Source organism: Eretmochelys imbricata, chromosome 1 (genome assembly GCF_965152235.1).
Source record: "Eretmochelys imbricata isolate rEreImb1 chromosome 1, rEreImb1.hap1, whole genome shotgun sequence".
Taxonomy (NCBI): Eukaryota; Metazoa; Chordata; order Testudines; family Cheloniidae; genus Eretmochelys; species Eretmochelys imbricata.
This window is the reverse complement of record NC_135572.1, coordinates 100,087,340-100,102,136: the sequence shown is the minus strand read 5'-3', so window position 1 is coordinate 100,102,136 and position 14,797 is coordinate 100,087,340. Positions and strand designations below refer to the sequence as shown.

The 14,797-nt window shown below is 42.5% G+C and overlaps 1 protein-coding gene across 2 annotated transcripts in view; it reads left to right on the top strand.

Moving 5' to 3' along the window:
- The window catches only part of STK24 (serine/threonine kinase 24), a 139,384-nt gene that overhangs the window by 118,817 nt on the left and 5,770 nt on the right, over nucleotides 1-14,797 (top strand). For both annotated transcript variants that reach the window (XM_077812852.1, XM_077812844.1), the window contains exons 8-10: nucleotides 9,649-9,772; nucleotides 10,507-10,575; nucleotides 12,760-12,896. In XM_077812852.1, the coding sequence (XP_077668978.1) occupies nucleotides 9,649-9,772; nucleotides 10,507-10,575; nucleotides 12,760-12,896 (330 nt within the window). The remainder of the gene's footprint in view (nucleotides 1-9,648; nucleotides 9,773-10,506; nucleotides 10,576-12,759; nucleotides 12,897-14,797) is intronic.

The window sequence follows — 14,797 nt, the reverse complement described above, 5'->3', positions numbered from 1 at the left end:
CCCACCAGTGCTCCACTTCACCTCCTAAAGAAGTGTAGGAGGAGGCAATGGCCTTGGCCCCGGCGCCAGCACCAGATGATTTTAAGGCCTTTCAATACCTCTTTGCAGATAGTAGACACACTGGAGACTGAAATCTCTGTCATTGCAGAGAAATCACTGTTTGAGGTTTTTTTCTGCAATGAGCCCAGCACGCATTGCCTTTCTGAGAAATGATGGGGTTCTGGACCCCTTTTAGGCACTATGGCAGATGCTGACCACTGCACTTCTAACAGCAGAATGGACAGAGACACACTACCCATGTGTCCCCATCAGGATTAGAGAATTTTTATTACCTGTCCTAATCCTGGATCAATACTGATTTCAGTAGTACAGGAGAAGTCCTTCTCAACCGAGAGAACTCCCAAGTAGAAAGATTCAAAACAACTGGATCTCTTTGGGAAGAAATTGTACTTGTTGCCTACTGTTCACCTGAGGATAGCTAATTTTCAGGCCATGTTAGTGAAGTATGGTTTTCTCACATGACACAGAGTCTTGATACTAGTTGTAAAGGTCCCTACGAAGCTACAGAGGATATCAAGGGCATTCTGCAGGAGGGACAGCTAGTGGTGAAAACATCCCTATAGGCTGCTGTGCATGCTCCTGATATGCAGCCAGCCCAGAACCATGACCACAGCCATGACCATGAGAAGGGCCTCATTGCTCCAGGCTTCAGTCATTCCCTGTGAAGTACAGTCCATCATAGAAGACCCACTGTTTGATAGTTGTCAGAGTAACAGCCGTGTTAGTCTGTATTCGCAAAAAGAAAAGGAGTACTTGTGGCACCTTAGAGACTAACCAATTTATTTGAGCATGAGCTTTCGTGAGCTACAGCTCACTTCATCAGATACATACCGTGGAAACTGCAGCAGACTTTATATATACACAGAGAATATGAAACAATACCTCCTCCCACCCCACTGTCCTGCTGGTAATAGCTTATCTAAAGTAATCGTCAGGTTAGGCCATTTCCAGCACAAATCCAGGTTTTCTCACCCTCCACCCCCCCACACAAATTCACTCTCCTGCTGGTGATAGCCCATCCAAAGTGACAACTCTTTACACAATGTGCATGATAATGAAGTTAGGCCATTTCCTGCACAAATCCAGGTTCTCTCACTCCCTCACCCCTCTCCAAAAACCCACCCCCATACACACACAGACTCACTCTCCTGCTGGTAATAGCTCGTCCAAACTGACCACTCTCCAAGTTTAAATCCAAGTTAAACCAGAACATCTGGGGGGGGGGGGAGGAAAAAACAAGAGGAAATAGGCTACCTTGCATAATGACTTAGCCACTCCCAGTCTCTATTTAAGCCTAAATTAATAGTATCCAATTTGCAAATGAATTCCAATTCAGCAGTTTCTCGCTGGAGTCTGGATTTGAAGTTTTTTTGTTTTAAGATAGCGACCTTCATGTCTGTGATTGCGTGACCAGAGAGATTGAAGTGTCCTCCGACTGGTTTATGAATGTTATAATTCTTGACATCTGATTTGTGTCCATTTATTCTTTTACGTAGAGACTGTCCAGTTTGACCAATGTACATGGCAGAGGGGCATTGCTGGCACATGATGGCATAAATCACATTGGTGGATGTGCAGGTGAACGAGCCTCTGATAGTGTGGCTGATGTTATTAGGCCCTGTGATGGTGTCCCCTGAATAGATATGTGGGCACAATTGGCAACGGGCTTTGTTGCAAGGATAAGTTCCTGGGTTAGTGGTTCTGTTGTGTGGTATGTGGTTGTTGGTGAGTATTTGCTTCAGGTTGCGGGGCTGTCTGTAGGCAAGGACTGGCCTGTCTCCCAAGATTTGTGAGAGTGTTGGGTCATCCTTTAGGATAGGTTGTAGATCCTTAATAATGCGTTGGAGGGGTTTTAGTTGGGGGCTGAAGGTGACGGCTAGTGGCGTTCTGTTATTTTCTTTGTTAGGCCTGTCCTGTAGTAGGTAACTTCTGGGAACTCTTCTGGCTCTATCAATCTGTTTCTTTACTTCCGCAGGTGGGTATTGTAGTTGTAAGAAAGCTTGACAGAGATCTTGTAGGTGTTTGTCTCTGTCTGAGGGGTTGGAGCAAATGCGGTTGTATCGCAGAGCTTGGCTGTAGACGATGGATCGTGTGGTGTGGTCAGGGTGAAAGCTGGAGGCATGCAGGTAGGAATAGCGGTCAGTAGGTTTCCGGTATAGGGTGGTGTTTATGTGACCATTGTTTATTAGCACTGTAGTGTCCAGGAAGTGGATCTCTTGTGTGGACTGGACCAGGCTGAGGTTGATGGTGGGATGACTATGCTGACAGCTCGTGCCACACGCTCTCAAAGAAACTGCGGAATCACCTGATCAACATCCTCTACAGCAAACAGGGAAAGATTAAGAATGAGCTCTCAGAACTGGATACTCTCATAAAAAACCAACCTTCCACACAAACTTCCTCGTGGCTGGATTTTACTAAAACTAGACAAGCCATTTACAACGCACACTTTGCTTCTCTACAAAAGAAAAAGGACACTAAACTTTCTAAACTACTACATGCTACAAGGGGCCACAGCAATGGTTCCCTCAACCCACCTAGCAATATTGTTAACCTATCCAACTATACTCTCAGCCCAGCAGAAGCAGCTGTTCTATCTCGGGGCCTCTCCTTCTGCCCCTCCACCCCCATGAACATGATACAGTTCTGTGGTGACCTAGAATCCTATTTTCGACGTCTCCGACTCAAGGAATATTTCCAAAATACCTCTGAACAACATACTAATCCACAGAAGTCTCCCTACCAACACTACAGAAAGAAGGATTCTAGGTGGACTCCTCCTGAAGGTCGAAACAGCAGACTGGACTTCTAAATAGAGTGCTTCCGCCGACGTGCATGGGCTGAAATTGTGGAAAAGCAGCATCACTTGCCCCATAACCTCAGCCATGCGGAACGCAATGCCATCCACAGCCTCAGAAACAACTCTGACATCATAATCAAAAAGGCTGACAAAGGAGGTGCTGTTGTCATCATGAATAGGTCGGAATATGAACAAGAGGCTGCTCGGCAGCTCTCCAACACGAGTTTCTACAAGCCATTACCCTATGATCCCACTGAGAGTTACCAAAAGCAACTACAGCATACGCTCAAGAAACTTCCTGAAAAAGCACAAGATCAAATCCGCACAGACACACCCCTGGAACCCCGACCTGGGATATTCTATCTACTACCCAAGATCCATAAACCTGGAACTCCTGGGCACCCCATCATTTCAGGCATTGGCACCCTGACAGCAGGATTGTCTGGCTATGTAGACTCCCTCCTCAGGCCCTACGCTACCAGCACTCCCAGCTACCTTCGAGACACCACTGACTTCCTGAGGAAACTTCAATCCATCGGTGATCTTCCTGATAACACCATCCTGGCCACTATGGATGTAGAAGCCCTCTCCACCAACATTCCACACAAAGATGGACTACAAGCCGTCAGGAACACTATCCCCGATAATGTCACGGCTAACCTGGTGGCTGAACTTTGTGACTTTGTCCTTACCCATAACTATTTCACATTTGGGGACAATGTATACCTTCAGATCAGCGGCACTACTATGGGTACCCGCATGGCCCCACAGTATGCCAACATTTTTATGGCTGATTTAGAACAACGCTTCCTCAGCTCTCGTCCCCTAAAGCCCCTACTCCACTTGCGCTATATTGATGACATCTTCATCATCTGGACCCATGGAAAAGAAGCCCTTGAGGAATTCCACCATGATTTCAACAATTTCCATCCCACCATCAACCTCAGCCTGGTCCAGTCCACACAAGAGATCCACTTCCTGGACACTACAGTGCTAATAAACAATGGTCACATAAACACCACCCTATACCGGAAACCTACTGACCGCTATTCCTACCTGCATGCCTCCAGCTTTCACCCTGACCACACCACACGATCCATCGTCTACAGCCAAGCTCTGCGATACAACCGCATTTGCTCCAACCCCTCAGACAGAGACAAACACCTACAAGATCTCTGTCAAGCTTTCTTACAACTACAATACCCACCTGCGGAAGTAAAGAAACAGATTGATAGAGCCAGAAGAGTTCCCAGAAGTTACCTACTACAGGACAGGCCTAACAAAGAAAATAACAGAACGCCACTAGCCGTCACCTTCAGCCCCCAACTAAAACCCCTCCAACGCATTATTAAGGATCTACAACCTATCCTAAAGGATGACCCAACACTCTCACAAATCTTGGGAGACAGGCCAGTCCTTGCCTACAGACAGCCCCGCAACCTGAAGCAAATACTCACCAACAACCACATACCACACAACAGAACCACTAACCCAGGAACTTATCCTTGCAACAAAGCCCGTTGCCAATTGTGCCCACATATCTATTCAGGGGACACCATCACAGGGCCTAATAACATCAGCCACACTATCAGAGGCTCGTTCACCTGCACATCCACCAATGTGATTTATGCCATCATGTGCCAGCAATGCCCCTCTGCCATGTACATTGGTCAAACTGGACAGTCTCTACGTAAAAGAATAAATGGACACAAATCAGATGTCAAGAATTATAACATTCATAAACCAGTCGGAGAACACTTCAATCTCTCTGGTCACGCAATCACAGACATGAAGGTCGCTATCTTAAAACAAAAAAACTTCAAATCCAGACTCCAGCGAGAAACTGCTGAATTGGAATTCATTTGCAAATTGGATACTATTAATTTAGGCTTAAATAGAGACTGGGAGTGGCTAAGTCATTATGCAAGGTAGCCTATTTCCTCTTGTTTTTTCCTCCCCCCCCCCCCCCAGATGTTCTGGTTTAACTTGGATTTAAACTTGGAGAGTGGTCAGTTTGGACGAGCTATTACCAGCAGGAGAGTGAGTCTGTGTGTGTATGGGGGTGGGTTTTTGGAGGGGGGTGAGGGAGTGAGAGAACCTGGATTTGTGCAGGAAATGGCCTAACTTCATTATCATGCACATTGTGTAAAGAGTTGTCACTTTGGATGGGCTATCACCAGCAGGAGAGTGAATTTGTGTGGGGGGGTGGAGGGTGAGAAAACCTGGATTTGTGCTGGAAATGGCCTAACCTGACGATTACTTTAGATAAGCTATTACCAGCAGGACAGTGGGGTGGGAGGAGGTATTGTTTCATATTCTCTGTGTATATATAAAGTCTGCTGCAGTTTCCACGGTATGTATCTGATGAAGTGAGCTGTAGCTCACGAAAGCTCATGCTCAAATAAATTGGTTAGTCTCTAAGGTGCCACAAGTACTCCTTTTCTGTTTGATAGTTGAGCGCTATTTAGTGAGAAAACAGTGTGTTACAATTGTTTATACACACCTCCAGCGTATCAAAAAAGGATCATCCACAGCAGCAACACCAGCAGAGGCAATGGACACTCTCTTGCCATAGGTGTCTGAACTACTAACCTAAGAAGCATCCTTGCTATAATAGTGGACATCAGCCCTCTAACCCCTTCTCCTGAGCATTCTGTCCAGTCCTATGGCAGCAGAGTGTCAGAGTTACATTTGAACTAATCAGTCCCCTTATTGGTCTTCTCAAAATTACACTCCTTTGGAGGAAAAAAATTGCATTCTCTAGATGTCTCCAGGACTGAACAGGACAAAACCTTTCAGGCTCTCTTCCCACCTCTTTATTGCTCTATTGGGTAGATGTAAAGATAAGGCAATTTCTTTTTAAAGATTATCAAAGTGGATCACTATTTGTTTCTCCACTTGCTACCACATGGCTGATATGACCCTTCCTTCAGTGTGAGAGCACACTTGACTGGGTGACATCCTTGGCCTGCTTCAGAAACGTACCATTGTTAAGGGCTTTAAGGCAGCTATTTGGAGTAAACCACTGACCTTCGTAAAAGCACTATGCACTTGATGTAGTGATAAGAGCCGATGCTAACCTCAGAAAGGCTGTGCTCCAGTCACTCTTTGACTGATGCAGCTGTGACTCCTCTCCTGTCTGCAAAGAGGATACTGCTTATCAGTCTTCTAGGTTGGGACCCATACTGATAAGTACTCAAAGAAGAAAATACAGTTGTTAGTTTCTCTGTGGTAACTTCAGTTCTTTGAGTTGTTGTTGTCCTTGTGGATCCTTTAACTTTTCCCAGCTATCACAGGCTTCAAAGTGCAAGGGAACTGAGGAAGGGGCAGGGCCATTCCCTCCTTTATATCCTCACAAAAGAGCATGAGGATGCACAGGGCACAGGCATAGCCCTGCCAGACTCTGCTAGTTAAAAAAAAATCCAGTTTTGTGCGCATGGGATGCTTGTATATCTAGAGTAGGATCCACACTGTCTACAACGCCCCCAAAGAACTACATTTACTGTAGGTTAAGTAACCCTGTTTTATTTTATGGGCAAGATTGATCAGATTTGGGTGGGCTGTCTGCTTCCGTGGTAGGAGAGCAAGGTCTTGAGAGAACAAAGACATTGCCTTCTCTGTTACAGTTCCAGATAGGGATGCTCCCTGAGGTACTGGAGGTGTTGAGAGAACTTGTTTCCTCAACCTGTGCTTTGGATCCATGCCCTTGCTGCCCTTCCTGGCTGGTGGAGGTCGGTGGGGAAGTACTGGCTGCCTTGCTTATGCAGATTGCCAATACCTCTCTTAGAGAGGATAGGCTGCCCATTGCTTTGAAGGAAGTAATAGTTTGGCCTTGGCTTAAGAAGGCACCTTTTGATGCTGACAATCTTGCTAATTGTTGACCAGTATCATATCTTCCCTTCTAAGATAAGATTGTGTAAAAACTTGTCGTGAGACAACTCTCTCAGTATATAGATGCCTTTGATCTTCTTGATCTATGCCAATCTGGGTATAGACCTGGATGTGGCACAGATACTGAACTAATCATATGGTTGAAGACTAAGTGTCCATGCTGGTGGTATTAGATCTGTCAGCTGCCTTTGATCTGTCAGCTGATCAGAAGGATGAACCCTGGTGAGAGTTGATGGGGCAGGTCTTCAAGGGCTTTCGGTTTTTTCATCTGTGAGTCCTCTCATTGAGTAGTTGAGTTGCTCCTTTTACTGAACAGTTCTGAAGTTTGCAGTGCTGTGGGGTTCCTTCTGTCACCCTCCTTTTCAACATGTATATGGGGCCCTAAGGAGGCATGGGGTATGGTGTTTTTCATTATGCTAATGACACCCATCTGTATGTCTCCATCTCATCTGACTCCAGTGTTGCAATGCAACACCTTAGCCAGAGTTGAGATTGGGGCATGGAGGAGAGTGAGCTGGCTGAAGCTCTACCCACAGAAGACTGAGGTGGTGGTGATGGATTGGGAGAAGCAGTGATAGGAGATTTCAAAGGTATCAGCCCCTTCGATTGAAGGTGTTTGTCTGCCATTAATTACTTAGTTACTAGTGTTTGCAACTTATGGGTGATTTTTAGATCCCCAGCTGCTGCTCGATGATCATATTACAACAGTAACCCCATCAGCATTTTACCATCTACCTCTGGCTATGAGATAGTGATCTTTTCACTTAGATGTGTACCTTACCAATATTATCCATGATTTTGTCAATTTGAGATTAGACTACTTCAATGTGTGGTGGGAGGGAGTGACACCTTAAAATATTTGGCGACTGAAGCGAGTGCAGAATGCAGCAACTTGCTTATTGAACTGAGCATTGTATTGGGAGCATCTAACACTGCTTCAGGATCTGTACCGTCTGCCCATTGGTGTCTGGGTGGAGTTTAAGGTGTTTATAAACTATAAAGCCCTAAATAAGAGAGTGCCTCTCTTCCCGTGCTGTATTGCCACAACTGTAATCAGCAGGAGCACTCAAGCTAGATCCCCTCATTATGAGAGAGCGGGTGGAAAGGCTTTCTATGGGAGGGCTTTGAGGCTCTGGAACTTGCTCCCTGCCTTGGTCCAAAACTTGCCTAATTTGGCAACTTCGGGGGCATGCCGCAAAAGATGTCTGTTTTGAGAAGGATTTTAGAAAAGGCTGAGGATGTGTTTCCCAGATGAGTAAGAGGCAGGAGCAACATTCCCTCTAGATTTTTTTTGTATTGAGTTGTGCATATCATATTTTTATCATGTTTACATAGATAGACCTTTGACTCGCCAATCTATTCATTTAAATTGCCTAGGCAGTTTGTAATTAGTCACGGCATCTTCCATTCTGTTAAATATTGGGTTGAAGAGGTTTAAGATCACACCAAGTTATTTTAAATGTAGCTTACATTCCTGTGGTGTAATGAGTAACATGACTTATGACCATGCCACAGCCAAACTTTTGAAATCAATACTTTTTCTTGTGGCACCAATATAAGTATCTTAGAATTCCCTAAAGATATCACCTGTGCAGGATTCTAACTCCTGGCTCCCAATTGCAGGACTGGTGGAACTCCCCTAGTTCTCTGCCTCCCCACAACCACTCGTTACCCATCTCTGTTGCTTGAGCCTTGCTCCCCTCCCTCTCTGCCCCAGATCCAATCCCACTTCTCATCTCTCCTCTCCCTCCCCCGGGAGGGAGTTGCCTTCACAGCCTGGAGCATGTAGGAGGGTTCGGACTGGGCACCCCTACCCCATCAGCAGCAACTGCACAGGTCCCCTCTCCCTGCACTATAGCTCCCTGCTGGGCTGAGAGGAGCTGCCAAGTGTTGCAGCAGGAGGACCTGGCAGGTGGAGTGGGACCCTATACTGGCTGACTGGGCTCCCTCCCACTCCACTCCTTACCCTCCCTGTTCTCAGGCTTCCTGTGCTGCAGAGAGGAGCTTCTGGAAGGAAGGGCTCCGGAAGGAGTGCTGAGGCCAATAGGCAGAGCAAGACCCTATGAGGGCCACACTCTCCTACCTGCTGAGAGTGTCTGCCTCTCCCCCAGCACCCCGCTAAGCTCTTTACCCTTCCTGCTGGCCCCAGGCTTTCCGCAGTGCAGAGAGGACTCACCATGAGTTCCAGCAAGAGGGGCTGGCAGGCAGCATGGGTACTGGCTGCACTTGCAGCCACCTGAGATGCGCAGCCGTACCAGATTGCTGTGCACTTAAAGGGAGCATTTGCTTGGTGGTTGGCTAAGTTACTGTGGAACTGATGATTTTAATGCAGCTGAGGTTGAATTTTATTGATTGTATAACTATGTTAGGACATCTAGACTTTTGGAGAGGTATATTTATTATTTTACATTTAAATAAAGAAATACAAATACATTAGACGTTGACTTTGTTCTTGTCTGGGTTCTCTGCATAGCCTACTACAATGCTAAATGAGCACTGACAGAATTATGTGTTCAAACTTTCCAAAAACTTTTGCCAACTTTCCAGTAATTTGGAGCCCTCTGCTGGCATCTGTCATACTTCTGAAAAGGAATATCATTAGTGTCATACAGTTTGGGAAACCATTGTCGGAGGTAGTAAATGAACTTTTGTCTTTCTCCTTAATCTTTATTTAATATACAGAAAAACATCTTTGTTCAATATTTAAACAAAATCTTTACTTAAGACCCAACCTAATCATTCTTATCACATGCCTTGTTTTCACTGGCCTGAGAAGCATAGTGTTCTAAATTCACTCTCAAATGTGAAGGTTTTAAGCTTATTTTGGCATTATTAAATTAATATTACTAATGTAGGAAAGGAAAAATTCTGAAACGTGTTAGTATTTTTTTTAAAAGTGAAACCGATGGCCAGGCCACAGGTGGCCGTGATTCAGGGGACTGGATCTTTACAATCAGAGAAAAAGACCCCAAGAATGTAGAGAATGGAGGAGCCCAGCCAGAGGAACAAGAAAGTAACAAGGTACTGTATTAATGTTTAATGCTAAAAGCAATACTAGCCAGATATACATCTAAACATACCTAATCTAGTTCAGTCATCCAACATTTTTTCAAATTTTGTTTCACTTAAGATACTCCTTTGACAGTTTAAAAAATCTGCAAAAAGTCTTTTAAATTATGTAGATTACAGTTGTTGCTTGTATTGAACGGCTCTCTGATCAACATGATTTCATCCTGTAATACTTTTTCACTCTTACAGTTCGATTTTTTGTAAATATGTGTGATGTTGTTTTTAAATGTTTTATTATGGTTGACTTAGCATTTTCTACCTGCATGTGTCAAGACATAGGGAGTGGGATCAGACCCTTCACATTTTTAGTAAGTTTCACTGTACGTTCTTCGAGAAGCATTGTTTTGTAATGCACTTTTGTCATACAAAAACCTAATCTTTAATGATTCTTCATATTGAATTCACACCCACACATAATGTAATCACTTTACACATACTTTGATAGATGGTATTAAAACGTAATGTACTACATGAATTAGTTCATATGTGTGCATGTTTACATATTCATTTTTATGTTTATATGTAGTGTATCAGAACTAGTTTTTTATGAAACAAATACAGAAAACAAAGAGGATGCATTTTCAGAAATCAAATAGCTCAGGCTCAGTTAGGGTTATTTTGAAGCTACAATGTAAATGTTAATCGCACTCACTCTATTACAGATGTCACTCATTTTTCTCTTAAAGGAAAAAGATACCCCCAGGCGTCCTTTGTCTCAGTGTTTATCTGCAATTATATCTCCTTTATTTGTGGAGGTAAGCTGCCTCTGAAAACTTAGTTATTTCTGATATCTTTATTTATATATGTCTCTTTGGGGAATGGCATATCCAAGGATACTGTAACTGGTAGGTTAACTCTCCTTATGGTCCAGCAGTAGCATTCTGGTTTTGTGTCTCATCTGTTTCTTCTGTTTCTTTCCTAGTTTGTTTACAGCAATGCTCATTTGTGTAGCACAACCACATCACGTACACTAATGGAAGAGAATGAGGAGAGAAAATAAAGCTGGGAGACAATTAAATAAAGAGGGGAGGTGTGTGTTGCTGCTTGGACTGCAGTACACCAGTTTTTCCTATTATTGGGTTTTTTGTCGAATCTGCATTCAGCTCCTCACTTCTCCCCAGCTTCTGCTTGGTGGACTAGGCTAAGAGAGTTTAAAAGTTTCAAAGCCTTGAAGTATAAATGCTGAACTTGTACTGGAATCTAACAAACTATTTTATGCAGGTATTCGGTGGAATGGTTCTTTAATTTTTTTATAAGTATATTTACATATGAAGGGGAATACAGACATGATGTAGAGTCAATTACTTAAAAAATACCTATAGAACTGTATTTAAGTAGTCCTTTCCTACCCTACCATGTTTCAGTCTTTACAACTGTGCTTCCCTTGTGGGTGGAAAAAACGGAGAGCACCAAAAGTATTTTCCTAATCAAAGGAGCCCTGTTCTTGAGGAGGCTCCTGGAAGGCTTCCATGCCACATAGAAAGCATATTGAACACAGTAGGCAGATACTTACCCAGAAGAGTGGTCTCTGCACCAGAGATTATTCAGACTCAGTGGAAAGTCGACATAGCCTCCTTGTCTGTAAAATGGTGAATAGCATTTTCCTTCCTCATGGGGGTGTTGGGTTATTAGGGGGTTGGATGCTTATGTACGCTGAGTGAATTGCACACACCATTCCATTCTTCTATTCCCCACCAGAAGTTCCCTGTGTGCCACCTTCCTATGCCCCTCTATATCAGGGGCTTCCTGCTGCTCCCCTCACCTCATCTCTCATGCCAGGGGTTCTGTCTGTTCCCATCTCTCCTCCCCCCGCCATGTTATGGACTGTGTTTTATCCCATTCCTCTCATGGCAGGGGCAGTGTGTGTCCCCTCTTTCCCAGAACTGCAGTTTCCCCATCCCATTTCTACTCTCCCTCTGGGGCCCTGCTTTTTCCCCCTCCCCAATTTCCACGCTCCCTATTCTGGTTTCCTGCTATCACAGCCACACATGTGGCTCCCTGCTTCCCCCATCATCACCACTCCTCACCCCTTGATTTCCTTGTGGGTCTCTGCTTAGCTATCCTCTCTTCCCCCTAAGAGCAAGTCCACTTCCTCACTCCCCTCTGGGTCCCTGCTTCCCCCTATCATCACTGCCCCATCTCTCTCGTCCCTCCTGCTTCCACTTCTCCCTCACGTGTTCCCTGCTAGTCCACTCTTATCCCCATTTACCCCCTTATACACTCTGCCTGTAAGATTCTCTGATTTCCATTAGAATCCAAGCTACAGACACTCCCAATGCAGCAAGTTAAGCTGCTGCTTCTCATGTGTAGGCAGCAGCAGATTCCATTCCTACAGCATCAGAGAGTTTGGGGGACCTGATTTTCCTCTGACTTAGGCTTTTTCCAGTGTTCTGATTTGCACCAAAATAAATAGGATTCTGTCCCTTGAGACCTAGAACATTCACTGAAATTTTAGAATTGGTCAGCTGCAATGTTCGAAGTTATTGTGTAACAGACACTCAGTGAACTAACATTTTAAAGTGCTGTGAAATCCTCACATGGAAGATGCTATGAAAGTACAAAGTGTAGTACAAAATTAGTAGCAGTAAATAATTCAGGGCAGTGACTGAATCTTACTTTGTACGCAACAGCACCCTTCTAAAATAGTAAAATAGAATTGCTGCTGACCTCAGATGATCCTTGGTTTCAGGGTTTCACATCCCACATGACCGCCTTATTTTTGTGAAGGCTTAGACTGCTTGGTTAGTGACCTGTGATAAAAATCTCAAATTACAAATAGTATGTTTCTACAGGTAGACTTTTTATGATAATTTTTTTTAAAAAATGAATGTACTAATTCTCAGGATTCTAGTTCTGTGGAAACATAGAAATTAACACATATTACATGTTCAAATTTGTCTGTTAATTACATTGTTAATGTAGTTTTGTCATTTTTTTAGTTGAAAGAGAAAAGTCAGGTATATGGTGACAACATGGGGTCCATAGAAGAACTGAGAGAAGCTATTTATTTAGCTGAGGAGGCTTGTCCAGGCATTTCAGATACCATGGTGTCGCAGCTTGTACAGAGGCTTCAGAGGTAACAATAAAAATACTTTTGCATTATGACTTACATAAAATTGCAAGACTTTCTTTAATATTTGCCAAGTATTTTGTAATATACAAGTACAAACCGATATTTCTGTATTTATAAAGATAAAATATTTTCTGATGTGCTTTTACTTAGTTTATGAAAATTTAACTGTTTAATAGAACAAATTCTCAGCCTATCAGGAACTTAAATTTCTTTTTCCTGTCTTCATTACATATACTTCATTATATTACACACACTGCATACTGTATGTTGAATGTATTGTCTGCAAAGCCAAACCAGAAAAAGAGCACTACCATGAGTTACATAAAAATTAACTTTTTCTTTTTAAATGGTCGGTATACGAAACTGCTCAGAGATTTGTAATGTGGGATATAGTCCCATGAGAGATTGATTAGTGGGCTGTGGGTGTATGTGTGTGTGTGTGTATATATATGTATTTTAAAAAGAGTACTTGAATAGTTTACATTCATGACTATTGACCTCTGATCTCTCCTGGTAGAAAAGGAAGAGATCAAATATTAAATTTGGAAATTTCCTTTACTCATTAGCCTACAATGAATGCGGGTTCCATATTTCAAGATTCTAGGTCAATGAAAATGTGTGTTGGGGGTGTATTAAATATTACATGAAAATAAAATAGAAAGTGCTGTTTGTACCCACTGTAGTTAAAGGAAAAAACTGTTTGCATTTTAAAACCCTCTTCTTTTCTGGTTGTGAACTTGTGAAACATTCGCTTTCCACTTTTGAGCTCTGTCCAAAAGTGAAATTTTGGAAAAGTTCAAACTAAATCTCTTTAGGTGCTAAAATAACTAGTGCCCAAAAGAAATACATTTCAAAGTGGTCTAATGAATTGTGTGCACTTCGCCAATATTTAAAAAAACCCAGGATAATAGTTGAAAGCAATTTAAAAAAATACTATGCAGAGTGCACAATAATGTTCATTAGCATTTTCCAATATGTTTACCCTAATAAAATTTTTCCCCTTTCATCACATGGAAAATGCTCATTGAGGTTAAGACAGTGTGTCAAGGTTTATTGTCCTCAAACTGTTGCTGGAACAGTCTTGCATTACAGAGATTGTATAAGCATATCAACAAATTTTCAAAAAGTCTTCCATCTTAACGTAAAAGAAGAAAGCTGTGGATATGAATAACTGTGGTTCTCTTGATTTTTGGATCTCCATATTTTTTGCCTCATTTTTTTCAATTCTTCTGCCTTAATGTAGATACTCTTGTATTTAGGACCTGGGTGCTCATGTAAATAGTCCTTACTTGTGTAAGCAATCTCATTAAAGACCACTTGTGATTAAGGGTATGCAATTGAGCCCTTACTGTGTTTGTATAATAATATACTTTTTTTAAAAATAATCCCAATGCCTGTAACCTACAGTTATAATACACATTTGTTTTGGCAATGTATCTTGGGTTCCATCTTAAGTGGAGTTTAATGAAGAAACCGTTAATATTTCTAGATGTGAAGCATGGTTTGAGGAAGTATGGCTGAATTTAAATTTGTATATTGAAATTGATTATTTCTTTCTAAATAAAGTTCTACATAATTTTAAAAAGGCCACTTAAACTAAAATTAAGTTTTGAGTATTTTACAGAAATCCCCAAATATATTGATAGTAACTGAACATCCATGGCTGTAACGGGATGAATTATACATGTTGTTGCAGAGAGTTTCTGTAGGACCAACCACTGTATATTTACTAGTAAAATTAAAAACAACCACAAATTAGGTAAAATATGAAATTGCTTTATAAAGTTCAGTGTAAATCTGTTTCATGCAGTTCAAGTTTATTAGTAGGAAACTTGTCTAGAGAAAGAACAAAAACACCTTAAAAAAAAAGCCATATTAAATGGCTGTTTTGGACAAATGATGTT